Here is an 18,963-nt window from a genome sequence, read left to right as displayed (position 1 = left end):
CTCATGTGAGGAAGGTTTGCCCGAATGCAGGCGTCACTTTGAAACGGGATCAACAACTCCTGACCTCCATCGGGTGTTTCAGAGGATGCTTCTGCTCTGCCTCAATGTTTCAGTTGTTGCTGCAGGATATTCTGGTTCCTCCTCTAAATCACTACGTAAATGTTAAATTCACTCACAGGCGTTGAGGCTTTCTGTGGTGTCGGAGGAGACGAGGACGAGGACGGCCTGACTCAGTCGCCCCCAAAGAAGCAGTGGCGGCGAAACGCTTCAGTCCGGTCGCATTCTCAGGCGTGTTCTCCGGAGCTTCCTTCACGCTCCCGCGTTCCCAGCAGGCAGGAGGCCGTGGCGGTTTGAAGAGGAGGACCCAGCGGACACGTGACGGATGTGTTGTTTGTCTCCACAGATCACCAGAAGCTGGAGCGGGAGGCCAGGATATGCCGTCTGCTCAAACATCCTAATATTGGTGAGCTAATAATAACGTATCAGATCGTCCGTTGAGGTTGTAGTTTCTTGAGGGGTTGGGGGGCGATGAGCCCGAATCTGAACCCTGAGGCTGCATTCCAATCGGCTTTAGACGAGGTGCATCCTGAAGTAACTCACTTGTGTCTGCGTCACTAAACTGCCCCCCCCAGCTGGACAATCAAGGACAGCATTTTGCAGCGCGAGCACATGAAGCCGTTGTGTTGCGTTGAGCCGAGTCCAGTTAAGATGGAATGGAACTCCAGCTTTTCAGAGGACGTCTTGTTTCTGTTTCTGCAGCCATTAGGCCACAATACTAGAATTACTAGGGGTGTCGTATTAATCAATTAGTCCTTTTTTTAATCTCTAATTTTATCCCTGTTGCCTTTTTTATAAAATTATTTTAGCCCCATATAGCTAAAGACGCGTCGCTGTTGAATTTATTACGCCTGTGTTGTTTTGTGTTTCATTCATAATATATTAATTGTCAACTATTAATCTTGCCTGTCAAAAGGTCCACTCTCTCCTGATTGAACACTTTAAAAAAAAATAAAAGAAAAAAAGCCAAATTGCACTGAAAAAATTCCGTGAAACAGCGAAAGGTGAACCGCGTTATAGCGAGGGACAAACTGCATCTCCTGAAACATCTCTATTAAACATATTTGAAAAAAAAGCATAAAAACTAGGGATGTCCCCATCAGAGTCCGAGTCGTTAGATTTTATACTGATACCGAGTCCTGGTCCGATACTTCTATAATACATAAAAAAAACATGTAATGTAAAAAAAACCAAGTAATGTAATTTGATCCTGATTGATCAGGATCAAATTACATTAACCCCCCTTTTTTTAAATCAATGCTGGTCTTCTAAGGGCTGAACTAAAGAATACAGATGGAAAAATAAGAGTACAGAAAGTGGTTCTGTGCCTCGCTGTGATTGGCTGTGCATCAGAGAAGGGCCCGACTGAGAACTTGTGATGTCTGGAAGCGGCTCGCTGGTTTTCATCGCAGCAGGTTGTCTGATACGTCATCATTGACTAAGTTTGATTTCCCCCCCCCCCCCCCCCCACAGTGCGGCTCCATGACAGCATATCGGAGGAAGGATTCCACTATCTGGTCTTTGACTTGTAAGTACAGGATAAACATGCACAGCGACACGCACACTGACATTGATTAAAATAAACAAAGCAAAATGATGCTTTGTTTCTGACACAAAGCGTGCCGGAGCGAAGCCGAGCCGAGAAAATACCCCCCCCCCCCCCCCCCTCCAGAATGAGCCTTTCCCCTTTCTCGTCTCAGGACTGTCTCGTCTGTCCCGTCTCTTGTCTTCCCTTCAGGGTCACCGGCGGCGAGCTGTTTGAAGACATCGTCGCCAGAGAATACTACAGCGAAGCCGATGCCAGGTCAGACGGAGCTGTTCATAGACGCGCTGAATCAATCTGCTCTGAATCCATTCACTAGTTTGGGGGGGGGGGGGGGGGTGTGTGTGTGTAATAGTCAGTCTGTACACACAGACATCCCACCGGAGGCAGCTGTGTGCATCTGGAGGGGCCTTTCATTCTTTGTATTTCCTTTCGTCCTCCGATTGTGAATCTACTTTCCAAACGTACCTCCATCGGAATCGGGGGGGGGGGGGGGGGGGTTGGGTAGGGTAGATGATGAGCGAATGTTCACTTTCGGGTGAACTGTTCCTTTAAGGCGCTGGACGCTCTTTTGCAGTGGGTTTTATTGAGTGGCCTTTCTGTGTTATCGTCGGCTTGTTCTCTGACACGGAGGAGCAGCAGATTGCTTACGGCTACCTGACGGCTACCTGACGGCTGCCCTGTGTGGTAGCACGGCACTAACACATTGCCCCCTGGTGTTTGCATGCAGCCATTGCATTCAGCAGATCCTCGAGGCCGTGCTGCACTGCCACCAGATGGGCGTGGTCCACCGCGACCTCAAGGTAAGTGGCGTCGCCATGACGACCACAGAATTACAACCTCTTCTTCACCCTATGGACTCATGCCTCAACGTATCCGAGCCGGTCCTTCGCCATGTCGCATCCTCTCTTTGATTTTACATTTTCCTGCTTCTTATTAAAAACAAAGAACAAATCCTCTTCACCCTTCCTCTAATGAAGGTGTTCCAACTGCCCCCCCACCCTCAGTCGTCACTGACCCCACATGAATATTACGTTCAGTAGAAAGAATAAAAGGTTTAGCAATCAAATATATATTTAGGACAATGGTGGAATACAATTACCTTCTTCCTGTTTCTACTACGCATTTTACGCCTGTAATAACGAGGGCAAACATGAGTTTTATCTCATTTTTGTGGAGCATTTTTACTGTTCTATCTTTAAATAATGAAGATAATGGAAATTGTAAAAATGCATACATCCCGCAAAATAGTGAAAAATCAGCGATAAATAAATGCAAATATTCAGCAAGAAAATCAACGATACAGTGAATCCGTGAAAAGTGATGCGCGAAATAGCGTAAATACGTTTCGAGTACATTTAATTTAAATGTCCCCTCATTGGGTTTTGGACATAAACAAACACTCGTCCAAAGTGTGCTGCTGCTTTTTCCCTCCGCTGTCTGTGCCCAACGCTCTAAATTTGCCAAAGAAATGAGCCAGGTCTGCCGGAGGTTTGGTTCATACCCAGAAATAATGGGCTTGGACTTTGCATTTGCCAACTGCCCTCTCTGCACTCTGATTGGCTGTTGCCGGGCAGCTGTGGCGCCTCGCTGCAGACCCACAAAGACGAAACAAGTTAGCGAGCTGTGGAGCGGAGGAACACAGAAAAGAGTGTTTTGCTTTATTCATCTTGTGGTTTGATTTGGCAGGCTAATGATTTTTGGTGCACGTGCACACACACACACACAGTCTCTGTCCCCTGTCTTTACAGGAGACGTGTGAAAATGTAGTTTGTGTAAAGAGTTGGATGGATTTATTGCAAGTTGTCCTCGAGCCTTTGTTGTGCCAAAATCCACTTAGCTTGAATAGTTGCATTTCATTTCAGTCAGATTCAGACTGTTGCTGCTAAGTGTTCAAAGTTTACAGTTTTAACTGTAATGGACACTTTAATTTACAATTTTATTAAGATGTTTAAAAACAAAATAGTTTTAAAGTCTCAGTCTAATTTATTTGAAATATTTATTTATACAAGTTCTATTGTTTGCATTTAAAAATAAAAGCACTTGAAGCAATTTCTTTCTGCCGTTCTGGTACCAAACATTAACCGAAACGAAGTTGCATTTCCGTGTACCGGTACTCCCCTAGTACTCCAACAGAAGATGTTGGAGTACCGTCATGTCTGGACGCACCTGAGTATAAGCCACTCAAACTACACTTAAAAAGGAAACGGTTGGAGATATTTGGTCAACAGGTGTCCACATTGTAACGTGAAACATTTGCACTGAAACTTTAAATGCAATATTTTTTTCGTCTTCGCCAGTGTCGTAATTGAACAGCCTCAAATGAACTTCCTCATCAGTCTTTCTTTGGTTGTTGCTCGTTTTGTCCTATTTTTCAACACAGAGTATTGTGTACTCTGACTGTAAACACCGACCCAACTCAAGTAAAGTCTCTTTCGTGTTCCTCGCATTTCTCTCTCTGGAGTTATCGGCCGTTGAAGACCTGAGGAAACGAGCTTTTTGTTCAGAGAAACACTTCAAGTTTCTGTTTCCTTCTTCATCAGCCAGATCGACCATCTCTAACTTGTTGACCATGAGGTGGGCGTGGCCAGAGCGGTTCACCACTAATCAAGGATTGTTTTAGCCATTCGGAGTATTTTGCGATAGAAAAGCGTTTTCTGTATTTCCTCCACTTCTCGGTGATGGAATGCATGATCAAGAACCAATATTCTTGATCATGTTTATTGTCTTATTCCTGCCACTCTGAACTTTTTTTTAGTAGTTTCAGGGTCTGGGGAAATATCCTTGAACGCTGCTGCGAAAGTGTCGGCGCACGCCAGATTGAATCTACCGATCAAGAGCGTAAACGGTGTATCAGAACGTCCAGCTCCTGTTTATTCTTGGTAGCGCCCGCGTGTTCAGTGAAATTTAACCCCGTCATCCCGTTGAGTTGTCGCTCGTTATGCTCGTTTTTCCTGTTTGGCAACGTCTCCTCATCCAGAATGGCCGATATCGATCTCTGAATACAGGAAATACGGCGATGGTTTCACTTAGACTTATGGATGAGAAGCAGCGACGCACAAATCTACGACTTTTCTCATCCTGATGTTGCTTGTGGTTCAGAATATTTGGTCGACGTGGCCATTTGTCGATGACGGCTGAATTAATTTCGGAATAATCCAACATTGTTGACTGAGGAGCAACCAGCATAACAGATGAGCGCCTCGTCTATCATCACTGACGTTCGGCAGGTCTAAGTCCCAACACGTCTCCTTGGTAACGCCTTAGTTTACGTGTTGCAGCGGCGTCGGACCATATCTCCATGAATCTAAAACGTTCTGCTGGCAAAACCCCTTTTAAGTTGCCCTCGACCCCTAATATCAAATAAAAGCCAGGGTTTAGCGCAAAGAGAGTTTTAAGTTTATTTATTAATAAATCAAATATAAACAATGTAATTAATTGACCTGGATCAAGTCGTGAACGGGGCCGACTGCTCTGGCCCGCCGACATTTTGACAGTAAGTGCATTTGTTGGAAAGCCGAGGCTCCAGCCTGGGCTGGAAGGCGGCACATTTAACTGTTGTTAAAATCCAATTACAGCTATTAGAGCGCTCAGGCGCTCCGATCAGTCTGATATGAAGCCCTTCATGCAGTTTGAATCTGAATTTACCAAATGACTGCATAAATAATGAGGCTCGTCTTTCAGCTCGGCCGCGTCCCACGCGTAGCCATTAGTGAAACGCTCCCTGGGTATTCAGTTGTGTTTTTCACCCTGTGGATTTGATTGTGTTTGCATATTTGGAAAACCGTTGTATTCTGCTCATTATGCATATTCATCTTTTTATGAGAGTTTTATGGAGATCCAAGCGGTAAGAACGCTCCGACTGAGCCGCGCTGAGAGAATGATGGAGGATCTTGGGAAACCAGAACGCCTGTTTGTTAACGCCTGTTTAACGGCTGGATAACGATTTGGTCAAGCTGAGGGTGTGTTGAACATGGTGACTGTCCATGTCTGGCAAAACCGACTTTCTTTCCGTTCATTCAAAGCTCAGGTTTAAAAACAAAAAACACATCTCCAGTGGTGAGAAGGGGTAGTTTCAGTGAGCGGGGGGGCAAATGGATGACGAGGAACGCGGGACGGCGTCTTTCATTTCGGCCTCGAACAGCTGAAAATGAAACGAAGTTCATCGCATGCAACATCTCCCCGTCGGTCAATGGCGTCCGACACTCGGAGGCGTCCGTGCGGAAACTCTCTCAGGACTTTGGTTCCGCACGGAGCGCTTGGAGTGGACCGAACACACACATGACGTGGGCCGTTGCATCTGGACGTCTGGACCACGTCAGCTGTCCGTTAAAAGCGCGATCCGACCTTTGCATCTTTCCCTCTGTCACGTTACTGAACGCTTTGATCTGTTTCCTTCACTCCAAGCCGGAGAACTTGCTCCTCGCCAGCAAGCTGAAGGGGGCAGCGGTTAAGCTGGCGGATTTTGGTCTGGCCATTGAAGTTCAGGGGGAGCAGCAGGCGTGGTTCGGTGAGTATGCAGGCCTTTCTCCGAGTCGGTCACATTAATGTTTAACATTTATAGTATTTACTGATAAAGTCGCCAACGATCTACACATCAGAGCTTTCGAGCCATTTTTACTTGGATGGATGAAACATGTGGGTTTCTGTAAATGATTACACATTTACAGAAACTGCATACCCCCCCCCCCGCGCTGGTTCTCCGTGTCCGGAGGCACCGGGCGTAGGCAACAATGGCGCCGGCGCTCCGGTTGTGGATAACGGGTTTAATATGCTCTCCGGTTGTACTTCGGTTCTTGATCTCATTTCCTTTTTGCTGGAAAAGTTACGCTGAACTGAGTGAAGGAAGCAGAAGAGATTTTGTCCCAGATCTATTTAGACTTTCACCGAGTTCTTTGTCCTTGTCTGAAGGGAACGTCTCCATCTCTGCCCTCCGGTTTATGAACGCATTTCGTTTCTCTATTCCCGGTGAAACAGATATAATTGTTCTATCTCCCTCGGCTCCGGCCTCCACCTGGTCCCGTTTCATTTTTCCGTTTTGCAGCCTGGCCTCATAAAAGGAAAGGCAGGCCGCTCGTCCTTACTACCTGTTTGCAGCCGAGGGTCCTGACAGGCTGTTGATTGACTGATGCGACGGATGCTGTGAAATGATGCGTAATGTGCGTTGGGCGTTGAACGCTTGTGGCCGTTGCAGGTTTTGCCGGGACACCGGGGTACCTGTCTCCAGAGGTGCTGAGGAAAGACCCCTACGGCAAACCGGTGGACATGTGGGCTTGTGGTGAGAATCTGGACCGCACGAAACACTAACTTGTTAATTTGGGCAGAAATTGATTGTTTCTACATTTCCCACGGACATCAAAGGACCTAACATGCGGAACACGCACACACACACACACACACACACACACACCTGGGCTCGCTCACATAAACAGCTGGTGGCGTTCGCATAGAGGCCTTTTCATCTCCTCCAGCCAATCACAAACGGCGTGTTGGCGCTGAACGGAGCTTTATTTACACACGATAGACCGAATGTGCTCATGAATATGCACGCGTGTGTGTGTGTGCGTGCGTGCGTGTGTGTGTGTAGGTGTCATCCTCTACATCCTCCTCGTGGGCTACCCCCCGTTCTGGGATGAAGACCAGCACAGACTCTACCAGCAGATTAAAGCTGGGGCTTATGATGTAAGCTTTCTGGGGGCACCCCCGCCAGTGTGTGTGTGTGTGTGGGGGGGGGGGGGTGGGGGGGGGGGGGGATGCTCACCTGTCTGCAGAGGGAACGCTCCTGTTGTAAATGTGTATTCATCTGGAATTGAGACGCCCGTGTGAAAGGTCGGCTGTGTAGAGAGCAGCTGGTCGTGACCTTTAGGCGGAGAACGACTTGGCGTGAAACGGGCTGAAGCGCACGCCATCAGTCGGAAAGACGACTCGTGTGTAAAGCTTTGAATGTCGATGCTAACCCTGATGCTGATCCTGCAACAGTTCCCTTCTCCCGAGTGGGACACGGTGACTCCGGAGGCCAAAGACCTCATCAATAAGATGCTGACCATTAACCCGGCCAAGCGAGTGACGGCCACCGACGCGCTCAGGCACCCCTGGATCTGCGTACGTGTCCCTCGCTCACTGCCGTCCAGGCTCGTTCGCTCGGCGCGAGGCCGCCTCTGAACGTCCTCTGTGTGCGTTTGCAGCAACGCTCGACGGTGGCCTCCATGATGCACCGGCAGGAGACGGTGGAGTGCCTGAAGAAGTTCAACGCCAGGAGGAAGCTCAAGGTGAGGGAGCTCGTCTCTGGACGCTGGATGTAGATCTGGGTCCTGGTCTGGACCGGTTTCCTCTGAGTGTCCTTTCCTGTCTCTGCAGGGTGCCATCCTGACCACGATGCTCGCCACACGCAACTTCTCCGGTAGGACGAACGCCCGCTGGCCATGTGCTTCCCGTTTCTGACGACTTTCCCTCTGAACTCACTTCCCGTTGTACGTTTGGCCGTCGTCTAGGAGACGGGGCTTCTTGACTGACGTAGATTTCCTAGTTTCCTGACGTTTTGAGCTCAATAATCTGCGTCTGGGCTCTTTTTTTTTAGACCCTGAACCTCACAGATTGATGCGGTCGCATCTTTTAAATGGCAAAGCACTCTAGTCTGACGCTACGGATTCATTTTCAACCAGGCTTGTGTATAATGCTGTAAAGTGTTTACGCCCTCGGTGTTCACTGCTGTCTTTCTTCCCTTCTCCCCCTGCGTGGTGACCCGTGTGAAAGGTAAGAGGGTCGCTCTATTACTGAAGCATGGCATGTAGACTGAAGCAGCCGTATGTAGAGCATCCACTGGTCATACTGGAGGAAGCATTTTAAATCAGTCCAAACCTCCTCTCGGTCACAAATGAGCAACCAACCGCTCGTATTTAAGGCTTTAAAGCGTCAGCCGTCAGGAACCTGCGGTGACACGAACTGATCCAGGTTGAACTCCGCTCCCGTTGTCGGCGCAACTCCCGCTGTAAAAAAACAAAAACAAAAAAAAGCTGCAGGAAAAGATGACTGGAAATGTGTCTCCATTATGACGGTTAAAAGATGCTTCTTGTTGAGCTGCTGTCGCTTCATAGACGAGCTCGTGTATGTGGTTCAGCGTCCCAGTAACCCCCCCCCACATCCGAGTCGTTGCTCAGACTCAGGTGGGAGGAGGCTGTCCAGCATGTCGGACAGGAAGCGTCTCCATGAGGACAGGAGACGCTCCCGGGACGCTGCTCCTGCTGCTTCCTGTCCAGCATGTTGGACAGGAAGCGTCTCCATGAGGACAGGAGATGCTCCCGGGACGCTGCTCCTGCTGCTTCCTGTCTGTCGTCTTCACATGAATCTCAGCCAACGACTCTGTTTCAGCTCGTCCCGCTCCTTTATTAGCATTTTCCTCTTCTGCTTCCGAGACTAGCAGAGCCAGCGAGGAGGAAATATACACGGTGCATGCACGTGTGTTTAGTGTGTGTGTGTGTGTGTGCGTGCACATCTTGATCCCAGCTGCACACTGATTTCCCCTGATTTTTTTTCTTTCTCAACAGCAGCCAAGAGCCTCCTGAACAAAAAGCCAGACGGTGTCAAAGTAAGTTCAGCCTCCGCTCGTCCTCCACGGCGCCTGCGTTTCTGTTTTTACTCCTGCGAGGGGAAGCTCGCTCGTCCTCCACGGCGCCTGCGTTTCTGTTTTTACTCCTGCGAGGGGAAGCTCGCTCGTCCTCCACGGCGCCTGCGTTTCTGTTTTTACTCCTGCGAGGGGAAGCTCGCTCGTCCTCCAGGCTCCAGAGATGCTTCGTGAGTCCTGTCGGTGCACGAGGCCGACATTCAGCCACGTCTTTTGTTTCATGACGTCACTGTGACCTTTTCAGTGAACGAGAATAATCGCTCACTGCAGCCCTGCACCGGTTTCATCGTCGCCGAGGCTCTTCTCTGATTGGTTGAACGGTACATGTTAGCGGTCAGCGCCTTCGGAGGCCCTCGCGAGACGCGCCTGTGCTGTTTTGTATTGTTTTTGTACAAAGGGGAGTTCAAAAAGTCCGTTTGTGTATGAATTTATTTTGAAGAGGATTCTCCTTCAACGCCATGTTGTGAGGGAACGAGGCTGCGGGACCAACGGGTGTTTCTGAGGTTTTCCCCGTCTGTCGGTTCGTGTGAGAAACGGAAGCTGAGTCGAGGTGAAGTTGTCTCCGGTGGCGTCGCAAGAAGAACGTGTGTTTACGTTCTCTCCGTTGTCTCCACGTCTGTCTTTTTAAAAGCGAGTCAAGCATGAGCAACAGTCGCCCCCTGGTGGTAGCTGGCAGTACAGGCTTAAATTAGTCGGTGGCTCATGAGCCAAAATAAAGGCATAAAAGACTCCCGCCATATTGGGTAGTTCAAGGTTTAAAGGACAGCACCTCCGCCAACTGATCTGTTCTCCGGATTCTGGTTTCGGTTTCCTCTCCCAGAGCAGAAAGTGGACAGGCCCCGCCCATCTTTATTGACGCAGGGCTGATGTAAACTTTCCTGTCCCTCCTATGAAGGTTAAGCTGAGAAGCGCTGCCGGTCATTTCAGCTTAAAGAGTCTTCTGTTTCCGTCTCCCAGCATGCCGTTGTTATGTCTTAATGGCTGCCGTCGGGTGTTTTATTTGAACTGCTGCTCTTTGGTTTCGTGACGCACATTTAACGAACAGTAACGGCGACTCCTGGGATCAAAGCATCAAAGCTCCTTTCCCAACGACAGCAGCTTCTTGAAGAGCGTCCGTTTGGACACTAAGGCTTGTCACTTCTGCCCTGTCCTGCCTGTCTGTCTGTCCACTCTGTCCCTCCAGAGCAACAACAAGGCCAACGTGGTCTCCGGCCCCAAAGAGCCTGTCCCTACTCCGTCTCTGGTACTCTGTCTGCCTGCCTTGCTGCCTGAACGTCTGCATGGCTCTCTCTCTGTCTTCTCAGTTTCGTCTGTCCAGATTATGAAGCCGAACCGAGTTCCACTCCATTCTCTCTGTTTGTGGTCTTTATATCCAGAGACCCAATAGTGTCTTTCTAGTGTTGGGTAACGCACTCTGTCCTCACACGTTGCTGTGCACGAGCAGCATCCTCGCTTTGCTGTTGATAGCGGCCCCAATAGAAGCACTGAGGCTAATGCTAGTCCGCTGTAGCTAACGTACACTCTCTCCAGAAGTGTTTCGTAGTGCTGCAGCAACAAAACCGAAACAAAGAGTGTGATAAACTCCCGACATTTGATTGGCAGCAGTTAACAGGCCTCTCTTTCAGCCGTTTCCTGGTCGCTCGGCGCAGGAAACGCATCACACATATACAGTTGTTTACAAAAAACTACATTATATACATCAGCTGAATGGTGGTAATGACACGGGTCACCTTCCTTGACTTCCTGTTTGGCGTTATATTTCATATCTGTAAACACATTCGCCTGTAAAGCGGCATTTGATCAAATGCCTAAACTGTCCCTGCATGCTTTTGTTTTATGATGTCATCATGATGTCATCTGGTTTGTCTTCCAATGTCCATCTAACGCTGTCTCTAGCTGATGTCATGATTGGCGTTTTCCCACAAATAGCATTTCTGTCTTTCTCCTTCACTTTTTCTTTTCTTTTCTTGCAAAAATACTTCTGTCAAACTTCTTTCTAACTCTCTTTCGCCTCTCTTGTAACTATTGATCCTCAAATCAGGAGCCTCAAACCACCGTTATCCACAACCCAGCTGATGGAAACAAGGTACCCGGCTGCGCGGGCGCTAGCTGCGGCTGTAGCCTGCCCACCCATCTAGAGTAGCGCCGTGCTGTTGCTGCTGATGGTCCTGTTTGTCTGCCGTTGGGTCTTGTTGACCGTCATCGGGTCACGTGATCCGACGTCGGATTCTGTCTCGCGTTGCATGTTTATATCAGCTGTTGCATGGAAGCTACACATGCTGGGTATTTGTGCCATTGTTAATCATTGTCGGAACAATAAGCTCATTGGTCATCTTGCATGCCAGCGTGGTTTTAGAAGCATCTCATTGTAACTTCATAGTCAACGAGGGACCGAGTCCTTCCGCGGACGCCGCAGGCCTGTCCTCCTGTCCATCAGGTGACCGTTTGGGCGCTTGTGCATGCTGGTAACTGTAGTTTTGTGCAGCGACGGGACGGTTCTGTCATCCATAGTGTCGCATACGGTCCGTGTTTCTCATGAGGAGTCGCTCTATTAAAGGAGCAGTTCACCGTAAAATAAACTCAGCAGGTCGTAGCGATTTTCTCGGTGCCCAAACCTAAAGATTATTCTCGTTCATTACTAGAAAGAAAAATGAAATGTTCTGTGACGGATCTGTGCAGAATAAAGTCGCTGGACTTGTCTCCGCTCGTCCGAGGGGTAGGGTCAGGGTCAGGGTCTCGTTCAGGGTTTCCTGGACGCACCGTGGAATCCCAGGTGCGACGCTCTGACAGCGACCTTTGTCTTCGTGCCGTGTTGGACTAACACTCCGTTCTGTTTGTCGGACAGGAATCCAGCGAGAGCGCCAACACCACCATCGAGGACGAGGACGTGAGAGGTAGGAAGGTGCAGACCTGGAAACTCCACACTGGACAAACGTCTACTGTCCATCTGGTTTTCTCCTCGCGGTTTAAATTCATTTTACATTCCACCTTTTGACGACGCCGTTTGCCGCGTTTGTAACGGGAACATTTCGACACCCCGTCGTTGGTTGTCTGCAGCCCGAAATTAAAAGAATCATCCTAATGATTTTCAAACACAGATTCGGCTCCACGTGAAGGAAAACGCGACTAAATGAAGTGACGGCAGTCGTCTGCAGCCCCACCAGGGGATTCTGCCACAGCGTGGGGGAGCGTTGCGTGCGAGTGGGCAGACGCCCGATTCCCTGCCGGGGTGTGTTCGGTCCTGTTGTCACAAAGGGGGGAGGGGAGGGGAGGAGCCTTCGCGCTTCGTTTCACAGGAAGGAATATTTCCTGTTTGTCTGTATTATCCAGAAACTGGAGCTGATTTGTGTGTGTGTGTGGGGGGGGGGGGGGGTTCCACTACAGCAGTGGTCATCTGATTCTCGGTCATTTCTTTCACTAGTGTGCGTGTGTGTGTGTGTGTGTGCGCGCGTCCCAGTACAGGGCGTGGCTCCGTTCTTTGAGCCTTTCCTTGTTACACAACAGGAAACGGTTCCAGCGGCTGTAAAACGGCTGATTACAGAACTTTCCCCTTGAGGTTCTGCTGTTACATCCAACAGCTGTCCGTGTCTCATATCCATAGCGACAGCCTCTGCTTTAGAAGACTTCAAGAATTAGCGTAACAACCTACCAGTAGGCAAGTTAACCAAACGCACGATCTCATTCCATGTCTTTGAATGCATTGAGCTCTTCATCACTTCTGAACAAGTCTGCCGACTCCGGAGGAAGATGAAGCGCCGTCTCACCATCAGTTCCAGTTTCCAAAACTCAGTTACCCTCCACAAAACGCCCCGTTGCCCCTTTCATGGTCTTATAACATCGTATAATCAAATATGTATTATTACAATTATAAATTGTATTCTAATTACGTGTAGCGTGACGGAAAAGTATTAACAACTTAATTACATACAGGTTATATTTAATCCCCTTTATTAAATTGCTGGAAAAAAACATTTAGCAACTGAGAAATGCCTCTAAACACGGCGATGGCTGATTCGACGGCATTTTGCACTTTGGTGGATCGAACGCTCTATTGCTAGCCCAGATAACTCCTCGGATTCTTTTCTTCTTGTGTTAGTAATTCCTTACTCATCTCCAACATGTCGTCGTCAGTCATGATGGGGGCGCATTCGTCTATCAGAGCCCCCCCCCCCCCCCCCCCCTCGGAGCTCAGCCAGTCATCGTTCGCTCGCAGGTCACTGGCTGTCATAACAGCTTTTGAGATTTTAGGACGCACATTTAGAATCATGATTCGTTTCTGATCGAAAAGCAAACTTGACCCTTTTGTTGAGGCGATGTTCTCATGCGGCGTCTTTGGTTTAGTCTTTGTACATGGCGTTAATTCGTTCTGAGGGTGAGGCGAAGCACATGAACCATGCTACATTCATTTTGTCAGCTGTATAATAAACAGGTAGCAGCCTTGCTTCCTGGTTTCCCTCAGTGAGATGACTGTTTCTCTTTCTGTGCTGCATTCAGTGAAGTTTAATGCTTCCGGCTTCCCGTCTGCCGTCACGGCTGGTGGCTGGACGGATCCCACACAGGACGTCCTGGTCATGCTCTGTCACTATTGACTTGTGTCCTCTTACATAATGTGTGTTAGCTGAAGTTAGGTACATGATAAAGGTCCACTGGGACGAACTCTTGGTTTGTTGTTCATCTTATGAAGTAGAATATCCGTCTTTTACAGGATAAATAAACTCTGCTTAATGGAAAAACAAGTAGTCACACTTTTACACTTCATACTTTACTAAATATATACTTTACTAACTATTGTAACACTTTTACACTCCATACTCCAGTTGGCTCCAGAATAAAACTGATGGCCCCTTTAAACGTAATAATCAATACTTTTGCTGTTTGCAAAGTAAAGGTCAGAGTTCACGGACACGGTCAGGCTTTTTTATCAGCCAATCAGAAGAGGGTATTGTCCATAGGCGTGCGCGTGAGGTCTCAGACGAGAGCAGGGGACGCTTGCAGCATGTTTTACATCCGTGTGGTCGGTTTAGTGGTTTTAATGTCGTTGGAGGGCGTCGGCGCTCGGCTCCAGAACAAGACCGTAAGAGTTCAGTTAGCTGGGAGCAACTGTGGACTGGAAGCAGTTGAAGGTAAAAAAGGATGGCGTGTGTGCGTGTGTGCGTGTGTGTGTGTGTGTGCGTGAAGAACCTGCACCTCCACCTCATCTCCATATTGTACATGTCAGTGGTGGCTTTACTCCTGCAGCCACAATAGCAGCACTTATTCTCTCCATTCATTGTTTCCTAGCTTACCTACTTAGCATGAAAGGTAACCTTGATGTTTTCTTCCCTGAAACACGCCCCCCCCCCCCCCCCCCCCCCATTCATGTCACTGGGGCGCCGTATTTCTGTGTGTCTGTGAGCCCCTCAACGTCCTCACATTGTGATTTTGGGTCAGCGTTTGTGAGCTCATGTCCCACCTTGGTCCGTTTCAACACGAATCTGTGCTGCTTCTATTTCCCAGGGTGCCGTTCTTCTAACATCCCTCCGTTTCTGCCGTCTCTTTCTCTGCCTCAGCTCGGAAGCAGGAGATTATTAAAGTCACCGAGCAGCTGATCGAAGCCATCAACAACGGGGACTTTGAGGCCTACACGTCAGTTCGGCTATTTTAATGCTTTTTCTTTGAAAGCTTCCCGGGCTCTGATCCGTCTGTCTGTCCGGTTTCAGGAAGATATGCGATCCTGGCCTCACGTCCTTCGAGCCCGAAGCTTTGGGCAACTTGGTTGAGGGCACCGACTTCCACCGCTTCTACTTTGAGAATGGTACGCTCCTAGATTCACCCCTAGAATGATGATTTATGATGAGTCCTAGTTCTCCACCAGTAATAGAAATAGTGCACGTGTGAGTGTGCAGCAGGTCAGACGGGACAGTTTTAACCTCTGTGCTCGCTAACGACGCTACTCGGAACAGATCTGGCAGGCAGCCTTCATCGGCGAGAGAAGTTTACCTCCATCATCTTCCTCTGCAGCTCTGTCCAAGGCAAAGCAGCCCATCCACACCATCCTGCTCAACCCCCACGTGCACCTGATCGGGGATGAGGCGGCCTGCATCGCCTACATCCGCCTCACCCAGTACATCGACGGCGGCGGCCTGCCTCGCACCATGCAGTCTGAGGAGACCCGTATCTGGCACCGCCGCGACAGCAAGTGGCAGAACATTCACTTCCACCGCTCGGGCTCGGTCACCGTGCCCAACAAGTAAGCGCGGCGTCTTCCGACCGCTTTCACGGTCGGGGGGGGGGGGAAGCGCCGCGCTGCCCTTCAGGATAATCCCTGCTGTGTTTTGTGTTTCAGTTGAGAAGACGGCCCACAGCGGTCGCCTGAGCAGACCCCGCCTACCAAATGTCCGTCAGACCCCCACAGCCAATCCCCGCCCGTGTTAGCTAGAGCGCCGCCCTCTAAGTGTGTTTACATATTGTCGCTGCTGGACTGAAGCGTTTTGTGCACGTCTGGAGAAAACGTCACGTCTTGGCGATATCGTTTTGTAGTGAGCGCGTGAGTTCAGCCTCTGCAACGTGTTTTATTATCGAGGTTTTTAGGCGAGTCCGTTTTCACTAGATGCGTTTCTCCGAGGAAGCCGTTGATCCAGTCGGCTGGGTTTTAACGGGCTGGTTTCAATCTGTCACGCTGATGTTTTCAGCCCTCGGGTACGACGACCAATAGATCACACACCTGCTTTTTTACTCTCGTATCTTTTCAAACACAGATTCTGCTCGGGCTTGCTTCTGTTTGGTGACGTACTTTTCGCTGATTGGTGTAAGTCGCTCTCTCGACCCGAGTGAATCGTGTCGGTTCACATCTGTCTTTGTTTGCCGCTGCAGTGAAGTGAGTTTAGGAGGAATTCTCAACGTGTGATTGAAAACAGATTCTAGTTTGTCGTGTTCAGAGCAGCATTTAAGGCGGTCTCTGATGGGATGTTATCTTTAAGGCCATTCTCTAATTGGTGTCGGATCATGTTTTATACAATGAGCAGCTAATCATCTTATTTTGTATTTTGTTTTGTTGTTTACTTTTATATTGTGATATTGATGCTTGTCATTCCAGTGCTCATTATCACTTTCCTTTGAGTCCTTTTAATCTGATTCCCTCCATTTATTTATGTAAAGCAGAATCGGGCTGTTGACTCTGATGGGAATTCTGGAATTACTGGAAGTCGGAATCCCATTATTTCTGTTCCATTATCCACTCGGGAGAAACTCACAATTCTTGTTCTGATAGTGCCGTCAGGTATTTCTAACACTGATATATGAAGGGATTTATTTTGTATTTTTTTTTTGTCACTTAGTTCCACATTGTCCAGCACAGATTAGGAAGGGGGAAGAGAACTAATGGGGAATCATATTCTGAGACGAACACCGTTGTCTCTGAACACACTTTAGGTAAATCATTCTGAGATGCATTGAATCCCAAATGGGAGGAGCCAAATGTATGTTTAAGAACTCAAATAAAATGTGACTTATGCCAAATGTCTTGGTTGGTTCTCGTCTCTCTTGTTTTGACAGATATATTTCTGTAGCTGATAAAGGTGTTCCACAGGGATCAATGTCAGGTCCACTGTAATTTGCTTTATGCTCTATTCTGTTTTAAATCTCAATAATTTGAGACATTAACATTATGAATTATAGTATGTTTAATTGTCAGGTTATCCAATTAAACTCATTTCCTTAACATCGTTCGCTTTTGTTGTCCATAACGTAGCAGCTGGGCGTCGCCCTCTGGCACCAGTGAGCTACTATTAGAAAGGATGACATCGGCTCATGCTTGACGTACAGTTTTATTGTTCTGCCATGTACACTGCAAATGTTATGCCTTGTTAGCATTTCGGGATTAATCTTGTGTAATTAAGTCATACATGCCGATATATTTGTACTGTTAGTCACCATGGAAACAAGTCAAACCAATTGTTTCTTTATTGTCTTTTATTAATTTGATCACACTCAAAATAAATGGCAACGTGAGGATTGTAATTGTTACATAGATAAATGCCCAACTGAATCGTTACGCTATCAGTTTTCCAATCAAATCCTGTTTGTCTACAATAGTGGAAATAAATGTCTTTAAAATACATCCCAACACACAAACACACACCCTCAGCTTATTTCGTAAAGGGGCCACGGACGGATGGCGGGAAATCAATATGTATGAAACACGAAGTGTCACTCCAGCAGTGATAAGAAATATTCAATCGATTAAAGCATCTGGTGTCTAAAAATGTGAAGGATGAGTCTGTCTGACGTGATGCGTGACACAAGTTACTAAATGTGTGACTGATCAGAATGGATCCGCAAAGAGGAAGATGCTAACGGGATCCGCTACTGCAGGTCGGTAAGTTCGGGGCTAGTGGAGAGGAGAACACAGATATACACGACCCTGTCCTTGAGGCTTCCTGGAGGAGCTGCAGCGTGAGGTGAGGGCGGGGATGACGGCGGAGGAAGTGCTCGAGCTGCCTCATCGCTACGTAGAAACACGCCGTATATACAGATGGAGGCGGCAGCGCTGTGATGGACACCGTGCAGATGCATCATGGGATAAAAGGTGTACAAGCCAATCAGCGGGCTGCTGTCTGGCTGTAGAACACACACACACACTGATACACAATCACTCCCTGAAACGTAGTGTCTGAAACATCAATCTCATCTGTACAGCTGAGTCAGCAGGTTCGGGTCGGCTAAAATGCTTTGACCGACCTTTTCCGGATTCTCTATGTACAAGTGTCTCCAAGAGTTCTTCAAGAAGAGGCGAGTGCGTTAGGCGACATGTCTGAGGTCCTCCAGAGGCCTTTGGTGTTTCGTACGATCGTCGGAACCACAGCAGCCAAAAAGCCAACGAAACGCAACATGAAGGGAGCAGGAAGAAGGAAAAGCTTTGATCCGGTGATCAGAGGACAGTAAAAAAAAAAAGGGATCCTCTTGGTCTGAGGAGGTCGAAGAAGCTGCTCAGTCAAAGCTCTCCTCCTCCTCCTCTTCCTCCCCCTGGTCATCCTCACAGTAGCACTGTAGCAGTCGGTGCAGGTGCTGCTGCAGGGCGTCCGGGGTGTCCTCCAGGCGCTCCAGGTGCACGTGCTTCCCCAGGCCATCCCTCACCACAGTCCTCTTCTGGGTGCGCGACTTACGCATTTTGCTTCTGCAGAGACAGTAAAAAGAAACGGAGGCATCGTGAAACATCACCGAGGGAGGGAGGAGAACGTACGGTGTTAAAAAGAACGTTATGTCCCCTTCAGAGACGTGCAGACAGGAGAGGAGAGTCTGGCCGTGCCTCACCTGTCATCATGCAAAACCAAAAACTGTCAAATGAAAAAAGAAATTAGATTTATTCTGTGATCTAAAAAGTTACTTTCCATTTAACGTCAACAGCTTAGAGGTTATTTGAATTTTCACATTTGTCGTTCAAATACTAGGAAGAGGCGTGCGGTGAGGCAGCAGCAGCCGCTGAGCCGCCCCGTTGCCGTAATACCTCGACATACGTTCTGAGATTCGAGTAATATTAATAATAATAATAATGCATTGTTTTAAATGGCGCTTTTCTGGACACTCCATTGTGCGTTATTCTTTCACTCCGTAGTTGTTGGCGGTGAAGCTACTCTTGTAGCCACAGCTGCAGACTGACCCATCGGCCCGCCTGACCACCACCAACATTCACTCGCTCACTACATTCACCCAACAATGTGGGTGAAGTGTCTTCCCCAAAGACAAGACGATAGTGAACACGTGC

At 48.4% G+C, this 18,963-nt stretch overlaps 2 protein-coding genes across 6 annotated transcripts in view; one reads left to right on the top strand and one right to left on the bottom strand.

Moving 5' to 3' along the window:
* LOC137911767 (calcium/calmodulin-dependent protein kinase type II delta chain) overlaps positions 1 to 15,454 on the top strand; it is a 34,078-nt gene extending 18,624 nt beyond the window's left edge. The window contains exons 3-18 of one of the 5 annotated variants that reach the window (XM_068756149.1): positions 404 to 463; positions 1,531 to 1,585; positions 1,796 to 1,861; positions 2,331 to 2,403; positions 6,008 to 6,110; positions 6,795 to 6,878; positions 7,188 to 7,282; positions 7,580 to 7,702; positions 7,786 to 7,869; positions 7,958 to 8,000; positions 9,148 to 9,185; positions 11,263 to 11,307; positions 12,067 to 12,115; positions 14,771 to 14,846; positions 14,921 to 15,015; positions 15,222 to 15,454. In XM_068756149.1, the coding sequence (XP_068612250.1) occupies positions 404 to 463; positions 1,531 to 1,585; positions 1,796 to 1,861; positions 2,331 to 2,403; positions 6,008 to 6,110; positions 6,795 to 6,878; positions 7,188 to 7,282; positions 7,580 to 7,702; positions 7,786 to 7,869; positions 7,958 to 8,000; positions 9,148 to 9,185; positions 11,263 to 11,307; positions 12,067 to 12,115; positions 14,771 to 14,846; positions 14,921 to 15,015; positions 15,222 to 15,454 (1,322 nt within the window). Of the gene's footprint in view, positions 1 to 403; positions 464 to 1,530; positions 1,586 to 1,795; positions 1,862 to 2,330; positions 2,404 to 6,007; positions 6,111 to 6,794; positions 6,879 to 7,187; positions 7,283 to 7,579; positions 7,703 to 7,785; positions 7,870 to 7,957; positions 8,001 to 9,144; positions 9,194 to 10,404; positions 10,465 to 11,262; positions 11,308 to 12,062; positions 12,116 to 14,770; positions 14,847 to 14,920; positions 15,016 to 15,221 lie in introns of all 5 variants that reach the window. The other 4 variants (XM_068756148.1, XM_068756147.1, XM_068756151.1 and 1 more) reach the window with 4 other exon arrangements.
* A 1,559-nt stretch (positions 15,455 to 17,013) lies between these two features.
* Positions 17,014 to 18,963, bottom strand: part of LOC137911779 (ankyrin-3-like) — a 91,557-nt gene continuing 89,607 nt past the window's right edge. Inside the window, exon 46 of the mRNA XM_068756163.1 lies at positions 17,014 to 18,375. Coding sequence (XP_068612264.1) covers positions 18,189 to 18,375 — 187 coding nt within the window. The 3' untranslated portion in view covers positions 17,014 to 18,188. The remainder of the gene's footprint in view (positions 18,376 to 18,963) is intronic.

This window comes from Brachionichthys hirsutus, chromosome 23, assembly GCF_040956055.1.
Source record: "Brachionichthys hirsutus isolate HB-005 chromosome 23, CSIRO-AGI_Bhir_v1, whole genome shotgun sequence".
NCBI classification, from domain to species: Eukaryota; Metazoa; Chordata; class Actinopteri; order Lophiiformes; family Brachionichthyidae; genus Brachionichthys; species Brachionichthys hirsutus.
This window is presented reverse-complemented; position numbering and strand designations above follow the sequence as displayed.